The 15,090-nt window shown below is 37.2% G+C and overlaps 1 protein-coding gene and 2 non-coding genes across 3 annotated transcripts; all 3 read right to left on the bottom strand.

The window, feature by feature from the left end:
* Nucleotides 1-5,933: 5,933 nt before the first annotated feature.
* Nucleotides 5,934-6,005, bottom strand: TRNAP-UGG (transfer RNA proline (anticodon UGG)). The gene has a single exon. It is a non-coding gene; the product is annotated as a tRNA-Pro (tRNA).
* A 96-nt stretch (nucleotides 6,006-6,101) lies between these two features.
* On the bottom strand, nucleotides 6,102-6,173 carry TRNAP-UGG (transfer RNA proline (anticodon UGG)). Its single transcript has one exon. It is a non-coding gene; the product is annotated as a tRNA-Pro (tRNA).
* Nucleotides 6,174-8,764: 2,591 nt separating this feature from the next.
* LOC136226194 (uncharacterized) lies at nucleotides 8,765-14,516 on the bottom strand. Its single transcript, XM_066014543.1, has 3 exons — nucleotides 14,332-14,516; nucleotides 12,237-12,359; nucleotides 8,765-12,125 (listed from the first exon to the last, which is right to left on the bottom strand). The coding sequence occupies exon 3, from the start codon at nucleotides 12,070-12,072 to the stop codon at nucleotides 9,037-9,039; it is 3,036 nt and encodes a 1,011-aa protein (XP_065870615.1). The 5' UTR covers nucleotides 12,073-12,125; nucleotides 12,237-12,359; nucleotides 14,332-14,516; the 3' UTR covers nucleotides 8,765-9,036.
* Nucleotides 14,517-15,090: the final 574 nt, after the last annotated feature.

Below are 15,090 nucleotides of genomic sequence, written 5' to 3' on the forward strand. Positions count from 1 at the left end.
ACCTAAACCCTCGTCGGATGTATTCGCCAGATGAAGGAAGTCGGCGGGATGAGAATTACACCCAGAAGAGCTGGTTGAAGCTTCCTCAACCATCTCTTCGACCTCGTTAGAGACCTCGCGGACATAATCGTCGTCAAACGGCGCGAAGTCGAGGTCTGACATGATCGATAAAAGGAAAACAGAAGCAAAAAGCCGAACAAGGAGCAAATGTGAAAAGAAAAACTTACATGAAAAAGGCAACACAGTGAAGTGACGGGATTAAGAGGTCAACGCCGGAAAAGAAGTAACGGAATTAAAAGGTCGACGCCGGAGAAAACGAAAGAGGGGAAATGCACAAGTTCAAAACTTTGAAATAATCGGACAAAAACGAAGCATCCCCTATAAAAAGACCCTAAAAGGGCTCTTACTAGACCAAGGGGGAGGCATGTGATAACCCGCGAAGCCCAAAACGGGTTATATCCATTTCGCAAGCCCAGCCCATATTGAAGCCCCATGGGCTAAGATTGGACGGGACCCGAATGAAGGAAGCGGGCGCAGCGAGTAAACCGCCCCGAATTCCTAAACGGAGCCCCAAGACTCCCACTCAGAACCACGTTCGTTGCCATGAAAACCACGAAAGGGACATGGCCTAAAAAGGGGTAACCGCCCTCAGAACGTGGCCCACTAAGGAGTAACCGCCTTCGGCGGTTACCCAAAAAAACACCTATAAAAGGCCTTAAGAATAAGGGGGGAGGTACGTTCACATTTTTTCCCACAAAGCTATTGCTAAATTATTTTTACACTAGCCTTCTGGTTCACCTTGCTTGGGGTTGGCTCCTCAATGCGAACAGTAACTTATCTATTTCAATAGTTCGCTAACCACTCGTAGCAGTTTTGCAGTTAAGGATATCAGCTAGTTGGTTGTTTGTTTCCTCGATCCGGACTGGAATATATGGCTCTTCGATTAGAATTTTCGGAAGGGACTTTTTAGCCTTATAGTCTTACCTCCTCTCTGATCTCCGAATCTCTATCTCTGATTAACTAAGATTCCCGAACAGAGTGTTTATGCCAGCAATACAGTGTTCTTTCAGTTGTATTCCTTTTAGCTGTTTTGCTTGAAGCTCTAAGCCCTTCTATCTTACCTTGGAAGATCCGCCTTTTAGATTTTAGAAAGCTAGCGTAGAAGTTTTTCTATCACAGTTTCCTTTCATTTAGGAAGGTATCGGTCGCCAAAGAAGCCCCAAGAAGCATCAAACATTTTCGATGAGATCCATGGAGCAATTCTTAGATAGCAAGCACTAGCTCCCGGTGCGACTTCATAAAAAGCAATCAAAGATAAGATCGAAGAGAATGAAACGCACGTAGTGGTCATTATAGCGGTTCCTTCTGATCCTAGAAAACGTCCGAAAAAACCTGCTATGGAACTACCGAGCAGAGGCAAAAATACGATAAGTAGATACATAATTTCGAGTGTGATCAGACAAGCAAAAATCAGACAATGACAGAACGGCCTGTGATTGAGTGATAGATTGATGGCCTTTACGCTACTACTACTGTGATGTGAGCGTTGGTTTGATCTTTCCCAAGGCCGGAACTTGTACGCAGCACTTATACGGAGGTGCATGCATAAAGGTTTGGAACTCTTTTCTTATCTGAATCTTAAGGACAGGACCCTACCCTATTCTGGAACCCTCTGCCGAGCTTAACCCCGCCCCCGCATTTCCTTTTGAAGAGGGCCAAAGAAGGGTCTCCACCTGCTCTGCTGCCAACAGTCTTTCTTCGGAATTTTACTGAACGGGTCGATCCTCCTCTTCCCTTTGTTTTAGCAACTTATCCTAAGGTCTCCGGCTTCTGTTCATTTTGTACATCTTTATGTACAAAGATGCGATAAGCCTTACGCCGGATATTTTATGGAAATTAACTCTAAACTAAAGGAGATTTTTCGCTGGCTCCTTGACTGGGAAAGGCCTGGGCTCCCTCCGGAATGGAGCGAGGTGAAAGTGAAAGAGCTCTCAAAGACAGAGCAACTCGTCCAATTCATAAGGGGTCTATCCAGTTTTAGGCTTACCTAATTATGTCCAAGAGTAAGTAAACTACTCGGTAAAAGACCGAAAGAGCAAAAATGCGAGGGGGTTTATTGGATGAGGCTATAAGGGCGGGTGGAAACAAAGAAGAGACATCAACAATAGAAGTATTAGCCCCAGGAAAGGACCCCTGATTCGTTTAGAAAATGTGGTTAGGGGGACTATATGTGGAGCAATTAGGCACAAATTGATACCGACCCCTCAAAATTTGGTAACTTCAACTCCATTAACAACCACTTATGAATCTTTTTTTGGATTACACCCATTATCTCAAGTTTTGGATCGAACTAATCCATTGACACAAATAGTTCATGGGAGAAAATCGAGTTATTTGGGTCCTGGAGGATTAACAGGACGAACTGCTAGTTTTACAAAAACTGACTTGATCGTCGGAGAGTTTTCCCGGAGATCCTGTTTCCGGTTTTGTTTTGCAAGTAACTCCGGCAAAGAACATCAAAACGGATCCAGCAAGTTATCACACTATTTACGACGTTATAAGTCAAATTAGAGGTAAAATTGATCTTGATAATCAATGTTAAAAATATTTTTTAACCTTATCAAGAGTTGTGTTAAACTTTTTAGGAGCTTTGTATTGAATTTTGATTGGATTTTTAATATTTAAAATAATTTTGTATTAAAAAATATAGAGATAAATGAATAATTTGGAATCATGTCAATTTTGAATAATATATGCCCTTAATATAGTAAAACAGTCAAAAATTAATCTTATTACATTGTACGTTTTTTTCAATTTAAATTAGGATAAATAATTTATTAGTCCTCAAGTTTTATGTAAAGCACTGTTTAATCCCTTTATTTTAAAAAACACATTAGAAGATCTATATATGTTATTATCGTTAACTATTGGGTCTTTTTGTCTATTTTTGAGATTTTAATCAAACATATCTTAACTTTCAAAATGGTGATGGTACGATACAAAATCATAATATTACTCTGTTATTTTCTATCTACTGTTTATGTCGGATATAACAATTATAAATCTTAAATAAATAGATAAATGGAATAAAAAATTAACGGTAACAAAACACTACAAGAAAAAACGCGATCACCGACGGAATGAACCTACACAATTTATTGGGTCGGTATCACCGACAGAACACCGACAAAATTGTTGTGTCGGAAGTTTCCTACACATTTACCTACACATTCTCAGAATGTGTAGGTGCTTTTTAGTGGGACTATTCCCACTTCTATCACCGACATTTTTTGTAGGCGATTTTCAATGTCGGTGATATCACCAACAATAAGTTTTTATTGACCGACATATTTTGTGTAGGAGCCAAATATATTTAAAAAAAATAAAAAAAATTATATTAATTAAATAAATAATAAAAAAAAATACTATATAAGGCCCATTTATTCCTTTAGTTATCAGTCATAATTAAAACCCTAAAAATTTTCCCAACTCTTCCCGATCACAAACCCATGCCGACCAGCTCAATCTTACTTCTTCTCGCAACACCACCGGTGCCGATTTCCTCCAACACCACCAGCGCCGCCCCTTTTTCTCCTCTCCCCCAACCTCTGATTCGCGTTGTCTGGCTATTTTCCTTCTTCTCGGCCTTAGCTCCAAGATTTCTATGTTGCGGTCTACTGATTTCCAGGTATATACCTTTCTCTCCTTTGTGTTTTTACTTTAATTTGAAGTTTGTTTAATTGTAGCAATATATATTAGACAGTAACTATTGATTATTAAGAGAAATCATTTGAATGATTTCATTTAGGGTTCATAAAGGTAATTTTTGATTTCTTTCCCCAAATTTTAATTTTTTTCCATTACTTTTTTCCTTTAATCTTTTTGAGCTCATCTCTAATTTATTTGTTAATCTAATTATAATTTAACCTTTGCAACTTCTGTTTTCTCGGGAGATTGATTTGCCTATTTCTTATAGTTTTTTTTCAGCTCATCTCATAAGTTGGCCGTGTTTTGTTTGGTTAGCTGGTCATTTTGATCGTTGATGCTTGTCTGCATTTTGGTTGAATTGTTCGTTGTTTCAGTTTCCACTTGCCATTAGAGGTGGAAATTATCGGGTTCATGTCCTGTCGATTTCAGGTTAGTGTCAAAATAAAACATCGTGTTAACCTATTTGGATTAGTGTCGATTTAGTGTCTTGCTTTGCTTGATGTCTAATACTCTGTTATTGTTCAATACTAATTCAAAGTGTGTTTTAACAACCTTGAGTTATGAAGTTGCATTCATCATTGTTCAATATTATGTTATTGTCTAGATTTAATGAATGGCTTTTACAGGACAAGTAAAATCCTCATATGGGCATTGAATCGGCTAAAACTAGCAGGCATTCTTGATGGTTAACTCGCTTTCAATGAAATTTTCTCATCAAATACTAGTATTTTTTCCTTTTTCTGGTGCATGTATTAGTTCTTATTATGGAACAAAAAATGACTTATCACAATATAAATGATGTTGTGAGAAATTGCAAAGTTGAATGAACTCTACATTATGTATCACTTGAATCCTTTATCATGGATTCTGTACTTGTTATATTCATGTTCTCATATGATCTAGTTGGTCTTGTTTTCTTGTACAACTACTATTTAGGTGCGGAACTACTCAAAGATGAAGTGAACTCATCCTGAAATCACTTTGGCATCATTCTGATGTAGTAATCTTGTTGCTCTTTGAACGTAATTTTTGCTAATTGTGAAACAAATTTGTTTGTCCATTGATACGAGCTTTACTATGTTGCACATACACTAGTGAGCTAGTGATATTAGTTGGTATTATTTTATATGCTTATGATGTGTAAAAAAGGGCGGCCCGGTCGCATTACGCGTCCCCGCTGAGCGAGGGTCCGGGGAGGGGTCCCACCACAAGGGTGTATTGGGGGCAAGCCTTCCCTTGCCAATTTAATTGGCAAGAGGCCGCTCCTAAGACTCGAACCCGTGACCTCTGGTCACACGGCAACAACGTTTTACCGTTGCGCCAATGCTTATGATGTGTACATATTAAAATTTGAGCTTATGATGTGTTAAATGGAAATTTCAATAAATGTGCATTAGGATTGAAATATTTATTGTAAGACTAATTACTTTAACTCAAACGTGTATACTCAAATTTTGAGTTGGTGTTGTGGCATCTATATATATATATATATTTTTTTTTTTTTTTTTTTCTAGAACATCTTTTGATTTGTATATAGAATTCTTAGTTTTTGTATTTATTGTAATATATATGAGTTTCCTTCAATCCAAATAAAGTGAAAAATAATTCGTAATTTCCGATGCAAATATCTGTCAGAAATTATTTAATAAATATTCGAAAAATAGATCACCGACACACATAGTTCGGTGATTGTGTCGGTAAGACCGATAAAAATCACCAACTAAAATGGGTCGGCAACACCTACACATATCACCGACACATTTTGTGTAGGTGATATCCCCGACCCAGCCAAAAAAATGTCGCAACCGGTTACCTAGGAGGTCAACGCCGACACGTCGAATTTCCTCGGTCTTCCGTCGGTGATGATGATCACCGACACATTTTTGGTTATCACCGACGGAATTTTTCGTCGGTGATAGCGTTTTTTCTTGTAGTGAAAGACATAGACATTGTTATGTGTTTTCTAAAATATGATGACTAAACAATTTATTATTAGTTAAAAAAACAAAAAAAAAAAACTAATAAATTATGTAACTTAATTTATACCAATTATATAACATCTATATTTAACTATTTTGAATCCCAAAACTCAAAAAGAAAAACGGAAAATAATTTGTACTTTTAATTTTTTAAATCAAACGGTCATTTCACAATATCTAATATTAGAAAGAAAGATCCAGCCACAAGATTCAATGTGATGGAAAAAATATTAATGAAAAATTAGAGGGGCATTCCGAGAATCGAACTCGGGACCTCTCGCACCCAAAGCGAGAATCATACCACTAGACCAAATGCCCACACATGTATATGTTCCTGATGGATTTTAATTCTCCTGATGGATTTTAATTCTCCATAATAATTAGTAAGAAAATTTATTGCTTCAAAAATAAAATGGGGCATTCCGAGAATCGAACTCGGGACCTCTCGCACCCAAAGCGAGAATCATACCACTAGACCAAATGCCCAATACATAAGTTTTGTTCAGTTTATTTTATATTATAATCGTTAATACGTTCCAAGGGTTACCTAACAAGAAAACAAAAATAAGATAAGTCATTAACAATCTAAGTCGCCCGCCCTATATCAAAAAAATATATATAAATCTAAGTCGTCCTATATTAAAAAAATATAGGCTTAAAGCACTTTTTGGCCCCTGACCTATCCAAAATTTGTGCATTTGGTCCCTAACCTATTATTTGGTCATATTTGGCCCCTAACCTATCAAATTGGATAAAATCCAATCCATATTGAATGAAAAATTAACTCTATTGGAAAATTAACGGCAGTAACCAATACAAAAATGACACATGACATATAAATAAAATTAATTTTCACTCTATCGGAACAATAGAAAAATGTTTTAGGATTTTTTTACTGTGTAAAATAGTTACTGTTGCCATCTCCAGTTGAAAAGTAATTTTATTTATGTGTAATGTGTCGTTTTTGTATTGGTGACTGCTGTTAATTTTCCAACAAAGTTAATTTTCCATTCAATATGGGTTGAATTTTATCTAATTTGATAGGTCAGGGGCCAAATATCGCCAAATAATAGATCAGGGGTTAAATGCACAAATTTTGGATAGATCAGGGGCCAAAAAGTGCTTTAAGCCAAAAAAATTCTCAACCTAATAATGGTTTGGAAATATTTTTCTAGAAGGAAATGTTTTTAACGAGTGATTAAGAACAATCCCATTACGGTGCTTTTAATGTGGTAATAAATTGTATTAAAGGTGCATATGTCACGTAATGGAGTTTCTTCGCTGTTACAACTCTATATGTGTGGTCATGTTCATATCTTTAATTTTTAGTCATTATATCACGAAAGCCAATTGTGATAGGTCAGGGGCCAAATATCGCCAAATAATAGGTCAGGGGCTAAATGCACAAATTTTGGATAGATCAAGGGCCAAAAAGTGCTTTAAGACAAAAATATATATAAATCTAAGTCGTCCTATATTAAAAAAAATAAAAATAAAAATAATCTAAGTAGCCCTCGTATAAACTTGGGTATTGCTATATACCGCAATTTTTTTCCACCCACCGCACTCTTTTGACATTTATGCCCTTGTCATAATTTTTTATCAAAAACCAAAACTTTTTTTTCTCTCTTTTTTATTTTTTTTTAAATGGATTTGGCCTAAACGGGCAACGCGCACCGTTCCACCGTACGGTGGAACGAACGGCATGCCCGTTCCACCCGTGGTGGAAACAGCACGCGTCGTTCGTTCCACCGTACGGTGGAACGAGAGCGCCGTTTCCACCACGGGTGGAACGAGCATGCCGTTCGTTCCACCCGTGGTGGAAACGGCACGTCCCGTCCGTTTAGGCTAAATTCATACGGATTCCGACTCCGATTCGGAGGCGGAATCCGTGATTTCGGAGTAATTTTTTAAAAAAAAAAACCTTACGGGAGCATTCATGAAGCCTTTACCCGCTCATGCCTTTGGCGGCATGTCGTTTTAGGTCGGGTTTTTTGAAAATCCAAAAAGCTAGAGAGAGTTTTGAGTTTTTGAGTTTAAATTATGAGGAGGGCAAAATTGTCAAAAAAAAGTGCGGTGGTTGGAAAAAATATTGCGGTAAATAGCAGCCCACTATAAACTTCTATGTGTCCATATGGCATTTCCTATAAGACATGGTAAGGTATAAAATTAGTCCTATAATTATTATTATTAGGAGAGTAAAGATTTGGATTCATCGTAAAAAAAATATTGAAACTCACGTTTTGGAGCAATTTCAGATTCCATTAACGGTATATTTAGCAAAATTCCATTCCAATTCATTATCACATATAAATATACTTTTTAAATATAATGAAATTGTTTTTAATTTTATTATATTCCTTTCATTCCATTATATAAGTCATTCTAGGATATTTCACACAAATTAAGAAATATATTGGTTAACTAAAAAAAATTCTCTCTCTTGTCACTATTGGGTAATAAGCATTGGATTATTAAAAAAACACATGTACTAATGCAAAAAATTTAATATTTAGACCAAAAAATTAAACTAAAAGTTTTAGAATGACTTATATAATGGAATTGAGGGAAGTATGTGATTGTTGTACGTTTTCATAAAATCATAAGTCAAGGTTTAAAATTTTAAATAAGTTGTTGGAATTGATAGTGTATTAATGTCTATGAGTTGAATCATATGAAAACATTAATTAATTTATCGTTTCGAAATAAAAAATAATTTTTCAAACATAAAATTTATAAGTCAAAGAAAATTAATTTAAAGAATTAATGTAGTTATTCAAACATCTAATTTTTTTAATGTCAAATCTTACACATCATCTCTTTAAAAATGAATAAATACTAATTACATTACACTTATGGTCCTCTACGACTAAAGTAAAATAAAATTGCCACAGCTGTTTATTTGTAAGGATAAATCCCTCATTGTTTTGAGTTTTTTTTTCTTTGTTAGGCCTTTTAATTTGAACATTTCTGACCGTTGGGTTTCTTGGTTTGATGCCAAAAGGACAACAGTTATATCAAAAATCAAACAGCAAAAAATTGATCAATACAAAATAAGATAAAGTTGCACAAAAATAGAAGATAGAACTGTCATTTTTTTAATACGAAAACACGACTTAAAGAGACAACTGACAACACACTTGTTACAATCTGTGTGACACGATTATGATATAAAAAGTCATTTAACACTCCTACTGAAAGAGAACTACTTTGATCAAAAGAGAGCAAAAAAAAAAAAAAAAAAAGAGCTGAAAAAGACTGACTGTGGCAGAAAGACTGTGACTGTGGAGATCAAAGTTGCAACTAGCTACATTTACATAATTTAACACCTGCATAACAAAATGTCGATTCAATCAACTAAAATTATAGAACCCGGAATTGAAGAAGGATCAAGCTGCCAGTACCCTTTCAATCGACTGTCTTCATCTCCCATATGGAAACCTAAACACTGATGAGAAAATCTCGCAAAAAAATCATTCCTTTTTATGACCATACTAACACTTCTTGTTCCTTTCGGTGACACGAAAATATTCTCCTTGCGTCGCTTCAAAACTACTACTTTCACACTCTTATTATTATCTTCGACAACTTCAGCAATATCACATTCCTTATCTGAACATGTTAACTCACCATTCCTTTTCATTGCCCAGACCTCACCTGCTTTTGGCCAAATTTCAAATCCATCTTTCCCAACTGGCCGAACTTTCACCTGATGTGAAAACGCAGTTAAAGGAAGCACTACTAGTTCGCCATCTTTAACTTTGAATATTCCACAAGATGCAGACTGTGCTGTACTTTTTCTCAAAAGGTTTTCAAGCATTGCCACCTGCAATCTGAAAGAGGAGGACGACCCATCAATCTTTTTCACTTGACCATAATTCCTGGGCAACCTATCTTCATCACTGTGCAGAGCCCATATCTGGTCTACTTCAAACTTATCCTCAGATTTTTCCTTCTTGAAATCGTAGGGATCGACTTGTATAACTCTAGAACCAGAAGACTTTCTTCCTTTTGTGGAATTCCCCAAACTTTCATCTTTCGCATGCAAATCCATTTTATCTTCACCCTGACAAGACGAAGAACCTGGTTGTGTGACATTATTATCTTTCTTTGTTGCAGCAGGCTCATTGATGTCTTCTGCTGTAGATTGACCTCTACCCTTTCTTAAATCCCTTAGAGATCTTCGAGGTGTGAAGGTTTCCGCGATGAATTTATTCGTCTCCAGTTTTTTACGAATTGGCGACTTCTCATTAGCCGGACAAGCACTAATACCTTCTGGTTGAGTTGGAGTTGGTTTGCCAGCGCTTCCAACATTGTTACCATCCGCTTTTTTTGCCTGTTGACCTGCATCTGCATCATTGCTGTCCTTGCCTGAGCCAGTTGATTTTTTTGGAGATGACGTCGCATTTTTGGCACCACTCTCGAGATTCTTAGATGCAGAAGTCTCATTAATATCTGCTAACTTGCCAATATTGAAAGGCAGTGAAGCAGTATCAAGTTCATAAGACCCAACAGGAACACCTTCTCTTTCCTTCCCAGTCATTTTAAACGAGGGAACCTGATGAGAAAATTTGTACAGTTCATTGGGTCGCATAGTAAATGCGAGAATTTCGCCGCGGGCATCGCGCTGAAAAATGCTGATAAATCCCTTCACCTTCCCCAAATAAGCAACCCCAATGCCAACATCCTCAATAAAATTCGTCAAAATCTCCACAAACTCAAATTCGTAAGGGGGTCCATGCTTACCTGGTTCTGCACTCCACTCCAAGTCCCAATCCTTAAAGAGAGCCCAAGTTTCCCCTTTATTAGGATATACAAAAGAACAGCCATTGAGCCCAGCATTCACATAAGGCATTACATGAGAGAACATCAAGTTATCTTCAGCTATTTCTGTGTCTCCATACTCGAACCTACCACAAGCAACAGGCAAACCTGAATCACACCATTTTCGCCCAGCTTCATCATTTGGGCTTCTATCTAGCCAAGTTATCTCCAGCTTGAACTCAGGAGTGATCACTTTTCTGATTCTTGCATAAAATCTCGGCATGCTATCAAGCGTATCATAAACAGCCCATATTTGATTGACAGCAAAACAGCTTTCTGCCCTCTCTCTCTCAAAATTACTAAAATCAGGATCAGGATAAACATAGATGTCTGGCTTTGGTGCTTCATTTGAATTTAACTTGTCTGTGCCAATTTCGGATTTCTCATCATCGTTCTCCAGGTCGGTGCCCGCCTTTTCTGACATGACAGCTTCCTCCACTTTAGCCTTATCATCTCTTGTTTTTCTTTTCCTGCTTGATGTTCTATCATCCTGACTAGACCTTGCTCTTTGTTTGATCTCTTTATTATCTCCATTTCCACTAGCTTCTTCCATCTTCATTTCCCCCTTGGATCTTTTTGGAGGAGGAACAACAAAATCATCAACATCAACATCATCATCACTTAATTTTTCCTTGTAAGAGATGTGAGACTTTTTCCTTAGACGACTTCTCTTAGATTGATTTCCATCACTTCCTATTCTAGATGCAGTGTCCATCTTCACCTTGGATTGAAAAGTCCGAGCAGCATCAGTAGCTTTTCCAGCCTTAGGCATTGAGTTGAGATCTACCTTTGTAAAACTGGTACGAGAAGGCATTCCTGCATTTTTTGAAGCCATAGGTTTAGAGCGACCCTGATTTGGAACTCTCTTTCCATTGACAAATTTACCACTGGGTGACGCAGGCGGATTACCCATATCATGAGCAATGAATGGCTCGCGACAACTTTGACAAGTCAACGTTTTCTCCAAATATTCTCTGTTGTATTCGAACCAATTATTACAAGTAGAGCAGCGCGTCCAGAATATTGCTTTCTGGGACTGCTGATAAGAATCCGGGCTCATGTGTCGAGAAGCATTATAAATGTTGTCAGCAGCTGCATGCTGTTTATTGTTAAAGGTGTTCTGATTTGACTGATCTGGCTTTGGTTTAGTGGATCTGGATGCACCTCCACACTTCTTGTCATATAGAGGACGTTTGGTTGGGTCCATAAGCACCCTATTTGCCTGACCAATCAGCTTGAATGCTGCCTCTGCGCCAGCAAACTTATTCTTGTCTGGATGCAATGAAAGTGCAAGCTTCCTGAATTGCTTTTTGACAACAGATTCATCTGAAAGTCGCTCAATTTGTAGAATCCCGTACCAATCCATTTCTGACCCACATAATTTGTTCTCAGCAGCACAAAGAACATCACAGACCATCAACAGTTGGGCAATGTTATCAAGCTCAGGATAAAGCTGCTGTGCCTTCATTCCAATCTTCCGTGCCCCTATAAAATCTCCATTTTGCATTTTCCTTTCGGCACTTTCTTTCGCTCTAATAGCCTCCTCTTTGTTGCACTCCATGGTTATTTACACTAAAAAATATCCAATCAGCTGTACCCCAAAACCTTCAGTCTCTGTCAAATACAATACAGCCATGTTTAGTCCAAATTTTCCAATAATCTTCCTCTTACAGAAGGCATAGTAAGAATAAAAATAAAAAATAAAAAAACCATTTAAATAACCACCTGAAATAATTCTTCAGAACAGAGATGCCAAGCACATGCCTTCAACCACGGAACTAAAGCTTATCCACAACAGCAACCAACTATTGAGTTAACTTGGGACAAAAAATGTTTCACACCTGCAACCTGAGTTAAAATGCAAGACCATTTCAAAGGATTAAGATTGTTGTTATTTGACTATTTGTTGCATTTTAGAAATGTTAATTGTCATCATTTATAATTATATATATATATATATATTAGTGCGCCTTGTGTCACTCGGGCCCGCAGACGCGTAGGCTCCGGGACTCCTTGCACCTTAGTGCACCTTAAATAAATATGTTGGCAACTAAACTACAAAGTAGATTTTCTGACTAACAATGTACCAAACTCTATCTCATCTATCAACTAATATATGTCATTGTTGCCATAAAAGGGCAGCCCGGTGCATTACGCGTCCCCGCTAAGCGAGGGTCCGGGGAGGGATCCCACCACAAGGGTGTACTGGGGCAAGCCTTCCCTTGCCAATCTTTTTGGCAAGAGGCCGCTCCTAAGACTCGAACCCGTGACCTTCGGTCACGCGACAACAACGTTTTACCGTTACGTCATTGTTGCCATATATACAAAAAAAATTCAAGAGTTCGTTACTGGCGTGGCATCAATGGCGTTACTGAGTGAGAGATAAAATGAAAGCCATATTAGCTTTATGGTTTGTTAGTTTAAGAATATAAGAACAGTTTATTTTAGTGCGCCTTAAATAACTATGTTGGCAACTAAACTACAAAGTAGATTTTCTAACTAACAATGTACCGAAATCTATCTCATCTATCAACTAATACAGGTAATTGTTTCCATATATAAAAAAAATACGGAATTCAAGAGTTCGTTACTGACATGGCATCAATGGGCGTAAATTAGTGAGAGATAAAATGAAAGCCATGTTAGCTTTTTGGTTTGCCATTTTAAGCATAGAAGAACAGTTTATCTTTTGACATGGACTCATTTGTTGTGCCGGTAATGAACTTCTATGTTGGACGGAAACGGAAAGCACAGTCTTCAAAACATAGCTAGGAAACGAAAATGGAAATGAAACTGAAACAGACACGAAAAGAAGAAACGAAGAAACGCTACCGAATAAGAAATTTCCGTGCAACATAGATGAAATATTACCATATCCGCTTCGTGACCATTGATGCATTGCTTGGGAGGTAAATAGAAAGGGATAAAGTAAACCTTCATCTTGTTTAAGAGGAGAATTTTTAAAGGAGGTAGGATTTCTTGGAAGTAGCTGAAAGAACGAAACCCTCTAATGTGCTACTTTTTACTTCCAATTACATCACAGCAGCTTAGTTGAAACCCCCACCCCCAAACCATACACTCATCACAAAGCAATGGGGTTAAATGCACCATTAGTCACTAAAATTATATGGTTGTCTCAAAATGGTTACTCAATTTCAATTTGTCTCAATAAAATCACTCAACTTTGAGTTTTGTCTCAATTAGGTTTCTCTGCAATTTCAGTGATTAAAAAGCATCAGTATGATTACATAGGTGACGCAAGAGTCAACTCAGATTTCTGACCGAAACCACATGACATTGGCGTGTGCGCCACCAGGCTATCAATTGTCGGTTATTTTTATAAAAGCAACCAACATGTGCTGTCACTTTTCATTTCGGTCACCCATCTCATTATTTCTACGCCTTTTAAGCACCCAAATCGGCAGAGTAATGAAAAAACTCAAATTGAGTGATTTTATTGAGACCAGTGACCATTTTGAGACAAACAGTGAACAAGGGTGAATTTAAGCCCAAAGCAATGTGTAAATTAACTAGTAAAATACAAACTTCTGCACCAAAGATCCACCTGATATCACCTATTTCAGCCTAAGCATGGATACCATGAGCAAAAACGCAAACAAACATTTCAAGTGGAATTCAAAATTGTGTGCCCACAAAGAATCCAAATCTAAACAAAAACTCTAGATCAACAAAAGACATGGAAACATACTCACAGCACATAATGCAGACGCATGCAAGCAAAAAAAAAGTTCGCAAAAGAAGCTAAATTAACAGTACAGAAACCCTAGAAATAGAATGAGAGAGACCGATGGCAACTTACCTCAGCGGTGAGTTAATGATTGTGAGTGCAAAACATATTCTGAGAGAGGAAGAGAAGGATGGAAAATGTTTTTGGGGCAGGAGGCTAGGGGGGAGAGGAACTGTCGTGAGAGAGACAGAGAACTGCGAAAAAGCCCCTCACTTCGTACAAATTTTTTGTTTCCTCCAAGATGTTCTTTTTTTATTAAATTTCTCTCATCTATATATAATTGGTAAGAAGATGAAAGGATAATATACCAAAATAGGTCTATCAGGGTACATTTGTAAGGTTACAACGAAATGGACCCGATGCAATGGATTCAATCAATGGAAAAAGAGAATCATGTAACCTCATTGGGAAATGATTTGTGTAAGGAAAAAAATGCATAATTGTCATGTTTGTATTGCCAAGATCCAATGAACCGAGACTATAGTAGAATTTCTCAGTTACAATTGCATCTGGATTTTCAAACCCATGTGTGAGATTCGCTCCAATAAGGACATGATGTTAACTTTCTCCATGGACATCTCACGTCCTATGGCGATCCCCGTCATAACTCTCACTGTGTTCAAAGGTAATTCGATGTAAAAATTATTAAAAAATATATAAAGATAATTTTAAAAGTAACTCATGTGGCTTCACGTTTTTACATACTAATCGTTATGGTTTTTTTGTTTGCAAACATGGGATTGAGGTCCTTACTGTTATTAAAATCAGGACTTTTAATTTAACACCGTCAGCTTACTGATGCGGCAGAGTGCAGACTTGTTCAAATTCCAA

The sequence above is a fragment of the Euphorbia lathyris genome, chromosome 4, assembly GCF_963576675.1.
Source record: "Euphorbia lathyris chromosome 4, ddEupLath1.1, whole genome shotgun sequence".
In the NCBI taxonomy this organism is placed as follows: Eukaryota; Viridiplantae; Streptophyta; class Magnoliopsida; order Malpighiales; family Euphorbiaceae; genus Euphorbia; species Euphorbia lathyris.